We start from the raw sequence: 19,292 nt of genomic DNA, 5'->3' as shown, positions 1-19,292 counted from the left end.
TGGTAGTGGATGGATCTTAATAGCGCACGCACGGGAGTGGGGTACGCATGAGGGTGAAGGCCCGTCAAAACGAGGGACGTGGGACCATGTGGGACCGAACAAGAGAGAGGTCCGAGGGAGTTCCAAGAGGTCCTTGACTGATAATTTATGACCTCTTGTCCTTAACTGATTACAGACTTCGACTATCCCTAATTTATGCAGAATTGGAGAAGCTACTCTAAGAGGCTGCGTGACTTTCTCTAAATTCCGCAATTAGTCTCGCCGACTCGAATTTCGTCAAGGATCTCTATGGAACCCTCCCGGTCTTTCTTTACCTACTCTAAACTATCGCGCCCAAATAAAATACATATGTATGAAATACGCGATTACGTCTTACATTTAAATTTGCCTCTCCGTGCCATTAATCGATACTATATATATCTAATTATGTTCACGTGGTCAACTGGCCACGCTACAGATGCAATACAATATTTACTTTCAAATTTCAATTATTTATTCTAATATAATCTCTGTAAAATTTAGACTAAGTTGAGAATATAAAGAGAAAGTTCTCAAAGGAAATTCGTGGCAAAATCTTAACTGATCTTAACTGACAAATAGAATTAAGGGACCTATATAAAGAAGCTTAAGTATGTAACCTTTTGAAAGAGCTTCTTTAATTTCAGTTTTAGACGGGACGTGTTGGAGTCTTGGGCTATTTACGGCAGGAACTCATAAATCTACAGTCCATATGGACTGATATGGACTAACATTTTCGTGCTTAATTCTCCCATATCCTATGTTTTGTTGTATTGTATGTGATGTGTTGCATGTACTGTGATCAATGTACTGTCCCTGCCTTGCAAGAAGTCCCTCGTGATGGCACAGGGGCAAGGGGGGTCCTCGCTCACATCCAAAGGTTAGGCTTTGACGTCATACACCTTAGCCAATAATTCAGCTAGAACCGAAAGTTCCTATGGAATGATCCAATCGGATGGCTTACGACCGCATTCCTGTCAGAGGACTTCTTGTGAGGCACGCAGAGTAATGTATTTAACCACGGCCGTTTCGAGACGGCCTATGCGTTTCCGTTTTTATGTGCTCCGACCACTGATCTATACAGGGTATCTAAAAAATGCTGTACTTCCTCGAAAGGAGGATTCCTAAGATCATTTGAAGTAACTTTTTCGTGTGATAAAATGTTCTCGAGTTATTAACGAAAAACACTGACCAACCAGGGCGCAGCAACAGCGGACAGATTCCGACTCGGCGACAGGTCGTACTGAGTGTAGCGTTGGCATTGGCCGAGTCAGAATCCGTCCGCCATTGCCGTGTCCTGGTTGGTCCGTGATTTTGCAAATCTTTCAATAAAAGGAATCATCTTTGAAAAACTTAGCAAACAAAGTCTATGATTACTTTTGTACAACTCTTGTCAGCTCTAAAGTATCTCATCCGTTTTACATCTTTTATAAATGTTATTATGTATTAGAACTACTTTTCGAACGCATTATACAGTATACAGGAATAAAAACTGTTCAAAACGAAATGAACCAATTAAGACACGATCACGTGGTACACTTAAACGCCTTTAGTTGTTTACAGCAGTTTCGTTCTTATTCTAAATAAACAATATTGTATTGCTTATAAGATTTTTTTAGAATTATACGTAGATATTTAAATTAATTAAAATCTTATGAAAAACACACGTAATGATTTTAAATAGTGTGTCATACAGACGCTAGCTTGGAGATATAAACTGCTACGAATTTCTTTGTACATACTTACATACACTTCAATACGTTGAGAGAGGCTTTTCCTTCCTAAGGGTTTGCTTGTCCATAGGAAGGGTAGGGAGTACTATATACCAATCCTGTCCCTTATCCCGATTCCCCTACCCGCGCTTCTGTAATTCCGTTTTCAAGCACATCATTCCGCTACATTTTACCTGTGAGAGCGTCGGTAGCTAAGTTCGTACTTTTCTCATTCAATTTCTGTCAGAGTATATATAGTTTTGATAATTTGTAATTTATGCTACATCAGTTAAAGGATAAGAAACTGAATCAGTCAGTGGCCCTGGGTGGGTTTGAATTTAGTCCACGTTCTTTTAATTCTATTCGTGACTAGATCTACACTCATCCAGGGAAACTGACACTCAAAATCAAATTCTTCGAATCTGTAGAAAATTGATTTAAATTGACAAGAAGTCTTCCTTTGTCCGTAAATATTTAATCGGGATTCATAAAGGTAAACAATTGAAATTCAATTATAATTTTCATATTTCTCACTCTGAATATACACGGAGTAACAAAGTTTTAGGATTTTCTTTTATTACTAACGTTGATAGCGCGGATACTTACGTTAAAATTATTGTAATATATTCATATTCTTTATAAATCTGAACCTTAAAATTTATTGCATTTTATTCTAGTTTTTAGTTGTACACGCATTTTCTCAACCAATGGCTGCTGAATTCGTTTGTCTTTTTGTGTGTGAAGAAACACCTGCCTCGCTTAATCCCCCCCGCCCCTTATTTATCTTCTGCCTTTTATTAGTGATAATAATTGATTTTCTTTCCTGATAACCATACAATTTTATCTATACATTCTTAAAAATTATTGATTTTGAACAAAAGCATTTAAATATAAGAATAACCTATTTTCAAAATAAACATGTAACTATGTATATATGTACATTTGTTTACTTATGTCGTATATACTTATAATAATATATGTACTGTACTGTTCAAATAAAAGCAATTGGATTTTATTTGTTTCCCCTTTCAATGCTCTGTTATGTTAATCCAAGGATTATTAAATAAGTGATGTTACAAATGGAAAATTAAAATGTACCAGTACATGTGTGGCTGGTACGGAACAAGTATATAGTTTTTCACACACTATGCAAATGTAAACGACAATGGTATATGTAATGGGACATGGCATATGTAATTATATATATTTACATTTATATATTTGTATTTACATAATATTATCATAAAAATGTTCAAAGGATTTTGAGAAATATAAAATGCAAATGAGATTGTTTAAATTTGTAACAAATGTGAAGAGATGAATTTTGATATACTAATTTTGTATTGTAAATAAAGGTAGGTTGACGATGCGATTTATAACATAAATGTACCTTCTTTCAATATGTATAACCTAAATATCAGGTACTTTGAGATTCTAGAGTTAACTGTTCTATGGAAGTATGTTCATCCTGAGTTTCTACTTCACAAGTTGCATCAGCATCTAAATGTATTTTTTCTATTGCTTGTTTGATTTGAATTCGCAATTGACCAGCAACTTTTCTTACTGCCACATGATTCTGTTTTATTTGCTTTATGCAAGACAGTAAACCTTTCCATGGAGCAATATTTGTGCAAGAAAGATAAAGTTCTTTCCATAATTGGATACTAATTGGTGCAACACTAGGCCAAATAACTCCAGGATTTGGCTCGTACAAAGGATTGATCCATTTTTCTAATACTTCTGGTTGATTTATGTATGACCATAAACTACAGGTACGTTCTGATAATCGAAGGCTCACTCTCTCTGCTTCTGAATTACCTAAAATATCAATGAAAAAATTATTTATTGAACATAAACATAAAATTACATTATTATATACACATAAAGATATGTGTTGATATATGCATACCTAGGAATGTTCCATAATTAGAACAATATGCGTTGTTATATAATTCACTTAATAATTCTACTGTAAACTCGAAGCTAAATTGAAATTGATAATGTAGTTGGTAAAGGCAATCGAGGAAGAGAAGAAACGTTGGGCCATGCGTTGAATTTTGAGAATTTGTTGGATAATATGGTCCATGACGTGTACGGTTGAAAAATTGATGGCCTGCTTGTATCCATTCACGTTCAATTAAAGCCTGAAGACCGCGCACTGTTCTGCAGTCAGGATTTAATATTGTTTGAGCTAAACTCGTTACCACTAAAGTAGAATCTCTACCAGCATTTCCTGTTTAAAATTAAACAAATATCATTAAAAGAAATACTACAAGAATTATGATTAATCTTTGTAGATCTCATACCATGAACTAATACAGCTGCAATTTCTTGATGAAGACATTGAGCAGTTACACAAGCAGCATTTAAAGCACTTTGTATAGCAGATAACCATCCACTATTGTCAAGTCTTGAGAGCCACTGAGAAGTAGAATATGTTACATCAGTACAAGCTTCTATCAATTTAAAAAAACTATCTGCTAAATCATTTGGGCGTGGTACTGCTTTGTGCACTTTTCGCCATTGTGGATAAGCAGCATCCATTTCTGTACCACCTCCTTTGGCTTTAGAACTTTGAGCTTGGTTAACAGACCTTGTATCTACTATATAACTATTGAAAAAAAAACACGTATTAATAACAGGATTAAGGCTGAAAATAATTTTTCATTGATAGAGTCTTATTTTGATATCTCTAAAATATTACTATATAATTGAGAAAATTCTATATTTACCCACGTCTCCCTGGTCCTAGCACTGCATTTAACAATCTTTCATCCTCTTTGCACCTTTTTCCAGTAATACCACACATTGGTTGGCTACTTCTCAATAAAACACTCTGCAATATTGATTAATACCTTGGTAAATATATATATATATGTATATGTGTAATGTATTTAGTTTTGTTTATTACTTTGTTACTTTTTATTGTTACTCTGTTTACTTATTTAATATCATACCCCGCCATCATGCCTGTAACATAGAACAGGAAATCTTCCACCATCTCTAAAATTAGCAGAAGATATTATGACTTTATCTTCTACATGACGAGGTACTATAACAGCAGAAGGATAAGAATTGCAAACATTGTATTCTTTATTTAAATAACTAATACGCCATTCATCCGCATGTGCAGTTAATAATTTGGACCACTCAGAGACAGGAGCAAATGCAGTCCATCCGTCCTCTATTTGTACATTAATATTACTGATACTTTGTGGTCTATTGAAAAAAGGATATTGTAAAGTTTGTTCTGGAATAAAACAAAAAAATAAAATTTGCTAGTTTGCAATAAAATATTGGTTTTTATATTATATGAAAGATCAATTTTTTACCTTGTGTGGTTAATTTTTCTATGGATAAAGCAACACTCATTAAATCATCTACTGAATTAATATCTAGTTGAAGAATCCGGAAATCTTTGCATTTTAATATAATACTTCCACCCGGGCTTTGAGTATTTATCTTTTTCTCTACAAGATCAATGTTTCGATACAATAGCTAAAAAATATATTAAAAAATTGTTGCAGAGACTTGTAAATATTTCTATCCAAAGTTGATGAACTTCTTTTTCAAATAATCATAATTATATGTAAAATAATGTTGTATAAATTATACCCAGAGCTCCTGTCGCGATTCTTGTCGCGACGACCAAATTAGATGATGAATACTAATACACAATGTTCCATCTATGGATTTATTACTTCCATCAGTCTTATCTATTAGTATGACATTATCGAGTTTCGGAATTAATATGAAGTCACTAAGTTGTTCCATTATGTACTTCGATCAGATACTTTAATTGCGAATCTTCGGTGATTTTAAAAGAAGTACAAATGTTGTGACAGCTTTGCATAACCTAATGCGGGTGTCTCATAAAGCCATTGTAGAAGTTTTCCTAAATGAATCGAAATATAACAACTATAAATTTGTACCAGTATTGACGGCAAACCTTACAGATTCTTTAATTATCTTTTTACAGTGTATCTTTTTAATAGATACTTCGGTATTAACTCAAAAAGAGAAATGTCGTTCGCCACGTTCTTGTTTACTTCACATCACATACTATGCATTATACTATACTATCCTGTACTATACATTATACATTATATACACAAACATCACTGACAGCACAGACTTAAAATTTATACAGACGTTTTATACATCGTAATTTTCTGTTTACACCGCGCGGTTTCCGCCGTGTCTGAACTAGGCCTAAGAGTCCCCGTACCATTTCGGTGTCGCGCCCAATGTTACCGATGGTTCGCGGATTTACGCATATTAGCAAGAACTGAATATTCTGTATACTTCATTTTTACTGCGTATGATTTGAAGGCTACACATGTATATGGCGCGTATGTTTGAACGGTGAATATTATTTATGAACAGATATAAAACGTATAGAAACCTATTTTTCAGAAATACGAAATGTAGTAAAATTAATCTTGGTTTATTATTCATGCCTATAAAGAAAGTATATTTCAATAGTTTTACACAATTTAAACCAACGTTTTACTTTCTTTGCAATTATTGAATGCGTACACACATATTTACTATTCTTGTCTTACACCAATAACATCGGTAGAAGTTAACTTCCATAATGAATTACGTGATATAATAAATAACTTTAATAATATTTGTTCTACTTCTTTAATCGAACAGGATTATATTCTTGACTTTGGCGACTCCGTATCGCCTATAGGGCACAACGAGGAAAGCTATTGCTGTAATTCTGCTTTGCTCGTTTCGTTTCGGACTCCATGATAGTCTTCTGCTGTGTTGGCCTTGCTTGAAAGTTTCGAACCGGTCTGTTTCGATATTCGACGTGGATTCATTGAGAATGATGATTGAGGAGCAGTACTCGCCCAGTATAATCTTTTCTGTGGGAAGGCTACCTAAGTCATCCTAAGTCATGTCAACGCTTGTTGTTACTTGTGGAGGGTGGGAAAGGTACTTACTAGGTGGAGGCGTCTCTTGGCCATCGTTCTTCGTGATGAAGCGTCGAGTACCGGGGCTAACGGATTTGGGCTGAAAGCATTGTACGCGCCGCGTCGTCCTTGAATCAGAGCCTCCTGCGTTGGTTCGCTTATTTGTTTAACTATTAACATCAGAGCCTTTGCTTGATTCACCTTTGGTCTCCGTGAATCGGTGACTTCTTCTCCGATTCACATCCTTTTTCTCGCAATGATTACTCGACATACGGTAAATGGAAAAGTAGTCTTTTCCATTTAGCGACCTGTGAAGTTTAGTCTGTAAGATTATAAGTCGTCGTTGTAAGAAAGGGAGCCAGAAGGAATCTCGAATTCGTCCTTAAGTCCTTAAAAGTTCGAAAATTCTTACAGGAATACATTATTCCGGATAAACATATGCCAATGCTGGAAAGCAAATTTGATCTTCACCAAGATCAATTAAGTTGTTATATCTTGAAAACCCATTTAAACAGGCCAATCAATTAAGTTGTCTAGACTTGAAAAGCCTACTGAGAAATAGTTTGTGTACTTGTATCTGTATTATGAGTATTGTACGTTCACAGGTGGTGTATAGGAATCGAGATATTGTGATTCAATAAAATTTTAGACGTATGGGTTGTAACTCTTAGATCTAAGGTTTCAATTCTTGGTATGAGTGGAATAGAAAAAGCCGAAATTTGTTTAAGATTCGTTCTATATTTCCTTTTTTGGATTAGGAATCTCATACAATACTCTTAAGACACAATTCGTGCACAAAATGTACACGATATCATCGTACGTTTTCTATACATATATACCTCGCATACTTATGATACTTCGCAACATAAAATTCTACAGTGAAAATATGTACAGATCAGTTTCACAAAAAACCAATCGCGTTTCTGGATCAGAATTTCGTTGTTAGTGTCCTTCGCACAAACGAAACACTTTGTCCACTTATCGTTTCGGTTGATGGTGGTTTGTTTTATTTTTGTCTGTTGCTCTATTATTAAGAAAATATTCAATGTTTCTCGTCGTTTAAATACGAATATGTAGAGCTTCTCCGACTATTCTTCAACCCTCGGTCAAAATTTCAAGGAGAAGTCGTTTTAAACTGTCAAGACCTGTTAGAAAACTGCAATCCGGACCTTGATGCACTGTCGAACTCGAATTGCAAGCCACGGTTGACGAGCCGTGAACAAAAGTTGTATGAGCGAAGTCGATCATTCTTACGTCGACGAGCGCTTCTTGAGTTTTTTGCTTATTTTTAGTCCGATAAGAACAAGACGAGTACCTATGAATAAAATAGTTGATTGTTATAATGTAGCATATACGACAATAGAAAAATAGAGACTAAATAAAAAAGTAATATAGTTGATTATTAATTAATGCACTAAAGAGAATAAAAAGAAGCTTTTTTATAGTCAATCACAAAAGTCATGTCTCTTGTTAAACTTCCAACATTAGAAAAAACAGGTTTGCATGCTTTATGGATCGCGATTAATGGATTATCTATTGGCGATTATTTCATAATTTTTAAAAGTCTATGGTCTATGGCTGAGGACTTTTTAATAAATTCTTCAGCAGCAATAGCAACCTTGATCGAGAACAAAAAAAAAAACACTCCTACGTTCAATACGAACAACAAAAGATGAAGCAATAGTGTTTGTAGACGATATACAGTAGTGTACATTTAAGCGTCCGCACTTGGACCGAATGCGATTAAGTGAGAAGATGGCTTTTGCAAATTCAACGGAAGAAAGGACTCAGCACGATACTTGGCACGAATCGAGTTTCAATCGGTCCACTCGAAGCCCATTCCGAGGTCCCATTTTTTTTTGGAATTTAGAGGGATAGTAGCGGACGCTTAAGTGTACTCTACTGGAAGTGATACATATTTGAGTTTCGAGTTTTGACATACAGTCATATTCCGATATAAGGCGGTGATATTTGTTCCGAAATAAGGAAATCGCTATCCCCTCTTCCACTTTTGAATTTACTCGCTCGGCATCACTTAGTGCCAGAACGAGAGGATGTGTCATATTTTACCCTTTTCCAAGGAAGGATATCGTTGCTCGGCCGACAACTTTATGGCAGTATCGCCATACAGGGGAAATGGGGGGAATACAGTTACCCTCTCTTTACCATTACCGGGTTAGTCACGACGCAGACGCAGACGCAACGCGAATGGGGTTCGCGCATCGCGTCACGTGACTGGTCCGTGGCGGAATCGTGGGGATACTCGCAGCCAGGAGCAGAGGAATTGCGTCGTAGAAGGGGAAGAGTAGAGTGGGAAACAAGTCTTAATCTGGCGACGTTGCTTTATGATCTGCCTCTCGCTCATTCTCCGTATTCTCTCTCAGTCCATTCGAGAACAAAGTCAAGTCGAATACAATACACATGTATCAGAATGAAAGAACATTCCATTCTTTTCCGAGGAAGGATTGTATCGCTTCTCGGCCGACCACTTTATAGTTTGCCGCTACATTCGAGCCTCTCGCTCATTCTCCGTGTTTTCTTTCGGCCCATTCGAGAACAAAATCAAGTCGCGTAGATACTGTGACCCGAAACACGGCGAAAGTCAGTCCTGAGCTTTCACCTTATATCGGAACAAGACTGTATATCAAGACACTATCGTACTTGGTAAATGGACTGCCCCTGACCTGTTCGATATACTGTCGCACTCGACATCTTCCTCCACTCTCTCCTCGTTCTCGTAAAGACGAAGCAGTCGATTTTCGTGTCTTTGTCTTTTTGGTCCGCTATCCGATCTAACTTCCGTGTCGGAACTAGTGCCCTCCGCGATATCCGAGCTTTGCTCGAAACAAAATTCGTCGTTCGAGCTGCCATAAATCATCCACTGTTCGTATCTGGGAGTTTGAAGCACTGTGTCGATCAAGCTGTCGCTAGATTCGTCGAAAACAGTCTCCTCGCTGCTATGATTATGAGTTCATGACATAAAAGTCATCATTATTAACAACGTTCCCTTGTTTACTTACTTGCGATAACTGAATAGGATGTAATTAGAATGTATTAAAAAAATACGGGGGTGCGTAAAAAGATCACGACATCATTGCGTTTTCGTTAGGCCCAATTGTCCTCGAAATTCTCTCGAGGAACTACGTTTACTTATCGATAATTGTAGCGTAGAATTTCGGAAAATTTTGAACCTACGTGGTGGCCTGTTATTTCTAAGTAAATTGATCTTTCGAAATGATTCTTACCGTGACCAACGAGAATTTCTCTTTTTACTGCTTTTTTCTTGCGCGAACGAGGCGACACGCGATGAAATGTTTACGCACCTTCGTCGTTTAGATGCCACATGGTACAATGTATGACCTCTTACCATCTACTAACAACCCTTTAACTGCCCAAACCGTAGCGCGGGCATGCAGGCCCTGCAGGTCACATATATTTTCGAATAAAAGAAAACGTTTATATCTCTCTATACAGGATGCAAAGTAAATGATGGGTTTCTGCAAATAAGGTTTCTAATTTACAGTGACATCGTTGCATGAAAATTACTCGAACGAGCACGTGAAATTGTAATCACAGAACGCTTTATTGTCCCAACAACAATGATAAACTGATGCGTACACATGCCTTATCTGCGTTTCCATTTACTTTCCCTTATTTTAACGAGAAGTCTTTATTGTGTCTCGAATGTTACTGTATTCGTCAAAAGTATGTAGATTCGATGAAAATTCTGTTTTTTTTAAAACACGCTTCCCAATCTTAGGAAAGACATTACTGTCAGTATCTTTCCTAAGAATTACGAAAATCATTTCGTTTTTTACTATTCTCACGAGATGATACGTGTGCTGTGCATTAAGCAGAAAGAAGACATTTAACGGAACAAACTGTATTTTGATATTCTCTCTCTCTCTCTCTCTCTCTCTCTCTCTCTCTCTCTCTCTCTCTTTCACTCACTCACTTTCACGAGAAATCCACCACTTACTGAACGTCTTGTATACTCATGTTTGGTTCGTCGTGTAATGGTAAAACTAAATTGTACTATCTAAATAAGGAAAAGGCAAATCGTTCCGAGTTCATGGAGAGAATGAACTAGGCACTTATAGCTGTGTGTAGTATACGTGTATTTATGTTTGTATTCATGTCCTTTGTCGTGTATTATATTCACGGTCGTGACTCGACTGCCCCAAACAATTTAAAATGTCCCATTAACCTCTTTCTCTCTCCTTAATTCATAAATATTTGCACCCAGTAACTTTTGTAGAGCTGTAACTCTACGCATGAGCAACAGTATACCTACGAAAGGATTTTGAAATCCACCACTTTCAGCTCTGATCCTCCCCTAGTAAGAAACCGATCGGGCTCGATTAGGGACTGGTATTGCCGCGCTTTATTATAGTTCGGCCGTAATAAAGAGCAGTTTTCTAAAAAGTGACGGTACACAGAAATATACATGCTTAAACTAGGAAAACATCGCACTGTCAATTCATTAGTGTATCAACTTAAATATTACGTATGAGCTTACAAAGTTAATGGACAATGTTCACAAATAATCATACGTGTATGTATCTCTTTTCTTTCACGCAGATGTAAAACTCTCGATTGCCACGCATCTATTCATATAAACGTCTGTTTACACGATAGAAAAGAATTTTCTGTAGGTACATGCAGCCGCAGTTCTAAGCAAAACAAGAAACCGTTCGAGTTCAACCACATCTCTTTCAACTTTCGCACGTTCGAACACATGAGTTTCGGGAAACGCTCTGAGCCATGCGTTTGACCGCAAGACGATTCGCGATCTAAAGATCGAGATTCCTCAAAAGATTTCTTATTTTGTATCCGATGGCCTAATTGTTCGTAAATGTTTCGCTACTAGTCAGCAAAGTACACATTGCTACGTGATTTGTAAACAGCAGAAACCTGTTACAGATATTTTAAAAATATACATCTTACAAACTCATCGATGCTGATAGAGATTTGTTCCTGTTAGTACGCTAAAGTACTGAGGGTGCGATATTTCCTCTAAACCGATTTGTTAACAAAAAGCGTTTGAAATAAGCCGGTAATTGTACTAAAGTCATTGTAACAACTTTACTGTTTTTACCTTTCATAGTAAACCCTCCAATGTTCTGATAGAGCATATTGTATTTAGAAATGCGATCGATAAAGGTTCGCTTTATATTAAATTTTATCGATCTCGGTCAAATTTGTTTTTCGTTCAGTAAATAAAATTAATAGTAAACTATGTATTTCAATTAAACTTGATTCCGAACTTTACTTAAAATCGAAACAACGGCATGAGAACGTGCGCTGAGAGATATCATTTAGAAACCATGATAAAAAACAATGTATGCACGATAAAAGAATTAAATCTATGCACACTAAATGCATACTTCACCAGCTATTGCTCCCGTTTTCATTCAAAATATCGGAGGGTTAAACGCATAGATTTGATAGATAAATTTATAGACGTTAACAAACGTACACGAAATGCATGTAATCGCAATTGCCGAATAATAGAAAAAAATAATTAGATTCCTAATGTTGTCATACATTAGATTTGGGTGCATGAGTAAATCATTGAATGAAAGGGCGAACGCGCTACAGAACGAAGTAATTATGTATGTAGTAGAAAATTAACCACTCTAGCGCCCGGAGAGGGGGGGGGGAGACAAATGTAGCCCAGCCAGCTTTTGAAAGAGACGCAGTACGTCAGAAAATTGGGCGCGAGAACTAGAGGTGTAAACAATGTTCATAAAAACGTATGAAGTAAGTGAAAACTTTATCTACACGTTAGTTTATGTGAGATCAATATGACAGCATCACAACGATAGGAATTTAATTTGGGTCGTTCTGTGCCGAGTCATGAGCAGATAAGTTTATCTATTCAACAGTCTACAATCGATAGCAACGTTCGAATAGGGGTAAATAACGAAGCGAAATGTACATTCGACTTTCCTCTCATAAACATTAGAAAACTAAATAATGTTGCATCGTGAAACGTTCTAAACTATTAATGAAATCGATTCACCTTATGAAGGCGAATCCGCGAATGGTTTTACAGTTTTATTTTTGTTCTTTTTGATAATCTCCTTAACAAGGAGGTGGTCATATCTGACCGGAGCAACTGAACTCAACACAAAATATTTTTGTTTTTAGTATTATGAACTAAAATACACATACACTTATGTTTTACTCCGGCGCTGGAGGCAAAACCAACAAAACACGTTCAGCAGTCAACGTGTTAAATAGATCTATTGAGAACCACTGGATCGAATTTTGATTTTAGTCCATTAGTTTTCGAGAAAAAGGCACTTGCAACTTTAAGATTTTAAGTCGATTATAATAGAGAAATCATTACACTTTAAAAAAATCGATCATTTTTATGCGTAATAGATATAGAATGAAGGTTTTCTTTGTATGGTGAAAAATGTGTCGAATCGAAACAGAACGACCGATTACTTGTGTTTGTCCTTATCTGTAGAAAATTATCGACGAAGTCTACAATCGGTCAGTAAACAAAATAAAAATAGCTGATCACAAACCTTGCGGGATAGAAAATGGCGGTATTCTTGGCCCCTCTTGCGGCTGCTTCACCAAATCCTTTGTGTAAAGTTGCTTGACTAATTTCCTCCTGAATTGAAAGATTGTAGTCTGTGGAACTGTTACTTGTATCTGCATCGTAGCATACTTCTGAACTATGCGCAACGTCATCGACGAAACTAGAATTGGTTGATTCTTCTTCTGTTTGTAATGTGGACGGTGAATGATTCAGCCCCGAAAAATCATTTATTTGATATCCTTCGTATACAACTAGTAACGAGCTAAGAAAATATTTAAAGCAATTAGCTGTGTCAGTCTTTTATGCAAGATTTTGTGTTAAAATATTTAAAGTAACGAAAATACTTCTTCTCTTACATCGTCAGCATTGAACGTTTCAAGTTTTAAATATAAGAACACACTTAATTATTTAATTCTAAGCTAATAATTTATATTTATACGTAGTTACCACGAATAAAATCGATAGCTGCTTTGTCTTTCGATCGCGCGTCGCAACTGTTCCAACCGGGACACAACTTTTTCAATAACTAACGTTCTCAAACGATAACCGTTATGGAAGAAGCTATATAATGCTGCTTTGAAACCTTCTTCGTTCAGTTCTCTACCCCAATACTTATCTCGCTTGATATAATGGTTGGCATCGGCTTGATACACCTAAAATAATTTTTGCTTTTATGATATGAATATGATTATTTTTCCTACAATTACTAACATCGTGACTTTTCATCCTACTAAGTGACTACATTCATCGTATATTACAAATTAAGGGCTCTCATAAGTTTATTTCATTTTTTACGAAAACCGTTGCTATATCTTCCATTTTATTAATTGTTTAACACATCAAATTAAACAATAGTAGACCAACAAACCTGCATTCCACATATTCGTACACCTAACGAGGCTGATGTGCTGGCAGCACATTTTGCAATCTGATGGCTGCGTTTCTCAGCAGATGCATCATCACCGTGCTGTCTGGTCCCCATTTTCAAATCCAGTATACATGGGTGCGTATATCGCGATGTTATATTCTCCAATAATAGAAAATCTGTATTTTAGTATAAAAGAATGATGTAATTATTTATGGACAATAAAATGTAAATATATAAACTTTTTTAATTTTTATAACTTGTCACTTGTACAGAATGTAGTACATACACTGTCTATTAGGTGTGTTATCCAAATGCACTCCTGGCCTTGGTATTCCCACTAAGGTGTTTTCTCTGTGAATTTTCATTCTAAAAGAAGAATAAAGGAAGACGCGTCGGTCAAGTACATGTGCTGTGATATAAAGAACTATTTAGTCCCTATACAGATTAAAATATTTCATGTGTTTAAATTTATTTTGATAATTTTTCAAAAGATTATACCTGAGGACATCATCTCTCTTTCGTTTAGCTGAACTATGTCCTTGCCTACTGTCTTGTTCCCTAAAGCTGGGGCTGTATCGTTTTTCCAATTTCACTTCTTCACTATTAGAAGTTTGCATAACACCTATCAAATTCATGAAACAAACAGTAAGTGCAGAAATATATTATCTGTACCACTTTAAAAACATTTTATACAGCGCAAACAATTGTAATAGGTTACCAAAAAAAGTCTTGTTTTTTTATTGAAAATAATGATATGCAATTACTCACATCTTTGAATAGTTACATTGACACACATTAAATAAATATTAACTTAAAGTTATATAGTGTTCTAATCCTGATAGTCTACTAAAAGTCAGTGTTTAAAAGACAGGCAACACTATGTTAAACTTAAAGTTTAAACTGTAGTAAGATACGTATTGTCATTTTTGTTTTACAACCATTCCAGATTTTCTTCATTCACATATTCATGTATCACAATATGAACACAGTGTAGAAAAAGAGAAAAGATTTTTTTTATTAACCTAGTACATTTACAAAGACTATGAAAATCAAAACGAAAATGAATTAAATCAAAGATTGCATCATCTCTGAATATTTGTAAGTTTAAGTACATATAGTAGTAACAAAGGAAAGAATAAAAAAGCTGTAAAATGAGGATGAAGAATGATTATAGATAAACTTACCTTTAAATTTTGGGGCAAAGATTTGTATATCTTGTGGAATGTGTTGATAAAAATCAAGTTCTCTGGAGTTCAGTGGTTTACAAATAGTGTTCTGGTTAAGTAAGAGCAATCTTGTATGTCCACCAACCTATGAGAAACATGAATTTTACAAAATTAATAAATATTGCAAAATAATGTGTTTATTGTGAATGTGCTATTGATGTATGTAAATATAACGAATTTTTAAAAAAAGGAAGAATATAATTATACATGCGCATATCTATTTGTGATGATTTCACTTTTGTAGTATGCCAATCGTTTTTTCTTCGAAATGCAATAAAAGAAAAATCTTAGTCACGAGGTATACGCTCACGTATTCGCGTGATTTGTAATTCAATCAAACGATGACTATAAAAGTCTCGAGCACAACAAACAAATATTAAACATTATAGCTGTAATATACTAATGAAAATCTGGGGCATACATTTATTGAGACAATGGCGCAGGAAACACGGATACGACTCACCTGATTCGTGAGTGGTAACAACGCGACTTCTTCGTCATTCTCCTGAAGAAAGGAGGAAGAACTGTTTGTTGTGTTATGGCACTGTGATTTAGTCTCTCCCATGCCCCAGACAGCCGACAAATATACCATAACCGCTTACTGTGATCTAATAAACGAGTATCGAAGTGACACGAATAAATTACAAGGTTTCTGTTTCTGTGTTTCTCAATACGTTTCACATCCATCTAACGTTGACGAACGATTTCATCGATACATTGTTTTCGGGCGTTCTACCATGCGATGACTAACATAAAATTTTTAAGGACGGATGTGAAGAACACGACGTAATGTTAAAAATGTTTTTTCACAATTGGACACTTTTGCACAATCAACAATATGCGGTGTAGAACGTCAGGATATCATCAGATCAGCTGTCTGCAACGGCTGGGATGCAAATTCTTGCACCGAAGGACATGCGTGGAACTTGCGGAAATTACAAGGAAATTGCGACATCTGGTGTCGAAGTAGCGACTAAAGATTATATTGCAAAATAAATCGGAACGCGGACCTTCATAAAAAAACTTGAGCATACTATTCATTCCCCATTGCAATAGCGTAACATGATATCGATCTCTCATTGGTCTATTTTATTCTACTTATTAAAAATAATATGTATAGGAATATAGCCTATTTAGATGCGACAATAACTCGAAGATGATTCTTCGGCTAATAGCGACAATGGGTACGATGGTAGGGGATCGTTATTGGTCGAAAAATCGTCTTACAAGAGGAGGGCGAGACATATGGGACACGGATTTTAATGTCTCATATGTGTAGTGCTTTAAAGTTGGGTCCAACACTCCAGCAGTTTTAAAATATTAATTAAAAAAGATGCTGATGTGTTGAAATATTGAAATGATATACTTGACTAGAGCAATAGCGATTGGCCGTGCTCGTATTCCCAATGAGTTCAAAATTTTTCATTTTTCACATTCTAGTATATGACCACGAGGTCCTCATCTGTGGTGATACAAAATTGAATGACCTTGCAATATTTCTTACCCCGGAGTTTCACCTCTATGAAAATGTTCTATACCGCGGCAGTGTAAACAAACTTTTGTTTAGTGGAGGAAACTCTATATGTATGCACTATTCTAAGATCTACATATGATGCACGTATTTATAAATTTCTCGCATGGAGCGTATGAATTTCTAATATAAGTTAATATTTTAAGCTTTTTTACATATTGAATTACGAAAATAATAACAATATTTCAAAATTTCATCCTGTAAAGTTAGTATGTAGTACGTTTTCTTGCCTTTTAAAATATTGACATTATTTGCCTTGGATGTAGTAAATAATAACAAATTATAATATAATGTAAAATCAGAAATCAATTATTAAAAACGAAGTTAAAGGTAATTCAATTCTTTCTTAATAGATAAACTGAAAATTGTGTTTCAGATAAGTGACAATGAAGTTTACCCAAGTACTGTGCAAGCAACATATAGGTAGAGCAATAGCATTGCTATGGCAAAGACAGAGACAAAGACGTATATATGTAACAAAAGCAGAAGAAATTTTAACATCAATGGGTTATGAAGTACGAGATCCATCAGAAATAGTAAATCTACAAGGAAATCCCAACAAGTAATGCCTGAGTTGTATTATAAATTTTATAAATTATTGTTATTTATTCTATTATTTTGCTCAGTATCAATAATAATATATTTGCCTTAGTTTCACTCAATGATAACGAGTATAGAAATTTTTATATATATTACTGAGTACTAATTATAGAGAGCTGGTTAAGAGTGCTAGCTACTTCATATAGTATACTAGGATAACAAATATTTTCATAAAACTTATAGAGAACATTATTTACCTTCTTATTAATCTAACAAAACATAAAAACATTGTTTTCATGTTGAGGCATTAAATAAACTTAAAAGCAAGACAAATTAATTTAATGTTAAACAAAACATATTCTTGATACATTAATAATATTTCTTTTGTAGTCTGTATTTTATGATGCTTTAATATTCTAAACCTTCTAATTAAAATATATTATTTTAATGTTATTAGAATTGAGCTATCTAACAAACCTAAAATAGATCCAAATTGGAAAGAAAGAAGTTGTTTGACATATAAAGATCACAATGTTTTACATGAAGGTGTGCCACAAGCATGCTTATTAACAAAAACGTTAAAGATCGATGATGAACTTCCAACAAAAATACAAGATTTGGTCACAAACATTCCAAATCATATAGATGATTTGGTAAAAAGGTAAAACGGTATAACGATGACACTACATTATTTGTAATAACTTTGTTAAACCTATTACATCAAAATCAGATTATATATCCAGTAAAGTTTTTAATAACTTTTTTATTGCTTTAGAATTGTTTTCACATCCACTATATATGATGCGGAACAAGTGAAATTACCAAAATTAAAAGACCCTAAAAGACCAATGTGGGTGTTTCCTAGAGTATATGGCATTACAAGCACGAGAAAAGTGTAGGTATACATTATGTAATTTTATTTATTTCGTACTTTTGTTATATTTACATCTTCATTTTAAAAGTAGGATCTTCTTGTAGGCGTAACATATCATACAAATTTCTACAACTATGTGAATCTTTATGTGGACTCAATATCGCACAAAATAGATTAATGGTGAATGATGCAATTTTTTCTACATTCATAGGTATGTTGTTGGATAAAGTCAGTACTAAAGTATACACTAAATTGTACTAAATATTTTACGTAACGCAATTCATTAATTTTCTCACTACGAACGTGGATTTTAGAAAAGGAATCGAATCTTCTAAATTTTTGTTTAAAAATGGATCTAATAACGTCATTAACGCCATTGACACCAATAGCTGATGCAAACACAAATATTGAAAATGACCTGCCCGATCTTTCCCCATTACATTGGGCTATTGGTTTAACGAAAACAAATAGTTACGACACTAAAATTACATACCGTAAGTTTTATTTGAAAATTGCTTATTACATACCTTTTAAAAAATTAAATGCATTGTATTATTTTTTGTAGCAATTACCGCAACTTCTGTAATGAAGAATATTCACACAATTTTTATAAACCATGATCCAGAAGAAGTGAAAAATATAACAGAATTGCCAGTTACTGAAAATCAAATTCACGCACGTTCATTGGTAGAATCATTTACAGCAGCAACAATTTGTGCTCAACAAAAGTTTGGGTTAGATGTAAAAGAATTGTCAGAGCCTGTTGTTGTACAGTGTATTCAGTCGGATGGACAGAATTTTCATTTCTCCGTGTATCAACTGAATACATTAGATATTGATGGCACAGAAGGGATTAAAAATTTTTGGTGGTCTGCACCAACATATAAATTATATGAGAAAGCCAAATATGAAAATGGAAAACCCTGTGTTGAAGGATACAATAATGAAGTATTTAAAAGATTTCTTGCATTTTATAAGAATAAATAGGTGACAAATAACTTGTTATTAATAAATGAATGTTACTAAAACAAAATGAGTAAAT

At 34.8% G+C, this 19,292-nt stretch overlaps 2 protein-coding genes across 4 annotated transcripts; one reads left to right on the top strand and one right to left on the bottom strand.

Annotated features, from left to right (window-relative positions):
- Positions 1–1,566: 1,566 nt before the first annotated feature.
- Positions 1,567–16,301, bottom strand: LOC143355598 (uncharacterized). Its single transcript, XM_076790558.1, has 18 exons — positions 15,769–16,301; positions 15,264–15,390; positions 14,578–14,701; positions 14,366–14,445; positions 14,080–14,255; positions 13,659–13,864; positions 13,195–13,473; positions 9,340–9,612; positions 7,756–7,970; positions 6,686–6,825; positions 6,388–6,632; positions 5,346–5,517; positions 5,063–5,228; positions 4,688–4,980; positions 4,463–4,566; positions 4,037–4,341; positions 3,640–3,963; positions 1,567–3,548 (listed from the first exon to the last, which is right to left on the bottom strand). The coding sequence occupies exons 1-18, from the start codon at positions 15,895–15,897 to the stop codon at positions 3,148–3,150; spliced, it is 3,759 nt and encodes a 1,252-aa protein (XP_076646673.1). The 5' UTR covers positions 15,898–16,301; the 3' UTR covers positions 1,567–3,147.
- A 456-nt stretch (positions 16,302–16,757) lies between these two features.
- Mrpl37 (mitochondrial ribosomal protein L37) lies at positions 16,758–19,244 on the top strand. Of its 3 annotated transcripts, none has more exons than XM_076791018.1 (7): positions 16,758–16,889; positions 17,213–17,398; positions 17,834–18,037; positions 18,152–18,271; positions 18,355–18,461; positions 18,565–18,744; positions 18,816–19,244. In XM_076791018.1, exons 2-7 carry the CDS (start codon positions 17,223–17,225, stop codon positions 19,235–19,237), a joined length of 1,209 nt encoding a protein of 402 aa, XP_076647133.1. In that variant the 5' UTR covers positions 16,758–16,889; positions 17,213–17,222; the 3' UTR covers positions 19,238–19,244. The 3 variants fall into 3 exon arrangements, with proteins under 3 accessions (XP_076647133.1, XP_076647131.1, XP_076647132.1); XM_076791016.1 differs by lacking the exon at positions 16,758–16,889 and adding an exon at positions 16,896–17,052; XM_076791017.1 differs by lacking the exon at positions 16,758–16,889 and adding an exon at positions 16,898–17,041.
- The last annotated feature ends 48 nt before the right edge of the window (positions 19,245–19,292 follow it).

This window comes from Halictus rubicundus, chromosome 7 (genome assembly GCF_050948215.1).
Source record: "Halictus rubicundus isolate RS-2024b chromosome 7, iyHalRubi1_principal, whole genome shotgun sequence".
Lineage (NCBI taxonomy): Eukaryota > Metazoa > Arthropoda > Insecta > Hymenoptera > Halictidae > Halictus > Halictus rubicundus.
This window is presented reverse-complemented; position numbering and strand designations above follow the sequence as displayed.

Excerpts from the sequence above, each read along its gene's own strand:
- Mrpl37 (XM_076791018.1), top strand. The coding sequence starts at position 17,223 with ATGAAGTTTACCCAAGTACTGTGCAAGCAACATATAGGTAGAGCAATA. Across the intron at positions 18,462-18,564 it reads AATTTTTTCTACATTCATAG|AAAAGGAATCGAATCTTCTA; the intron begins GTATGTTGTTGG and ends CGTGGATTTTAG. Across the intron at positions 18,745-18,815 it reads CGACACTAAAATTACATACC|CAATTACCGCAACTTCTGTA; the intron begins GTAAGTTTTATT and ends TATTTTTTGTAG.
- LOC143355598 (XM_076790558.1), bottom strand. The coding sequence starts at position 15,897 with ATGGTATATTTGTCGGCTGTCTGGGGCATGGGAGAGACTAAATCACAG. Across the intron at positions 14,256-14,365 it reads TAACACACCTAATAGACAGT|ATTTTCTATTATTGGAGAAT; the intron begins GTATGTACTACA and ends ACTAAAATACAG. Across the intron at positions 6,826-7,755 it reads CCTTGAAATTTTGACCGAGG|TTAAACAAATAAGCGAACCA; the intron begins GTTGAAGAATAG and ends TGATGTTAATAG.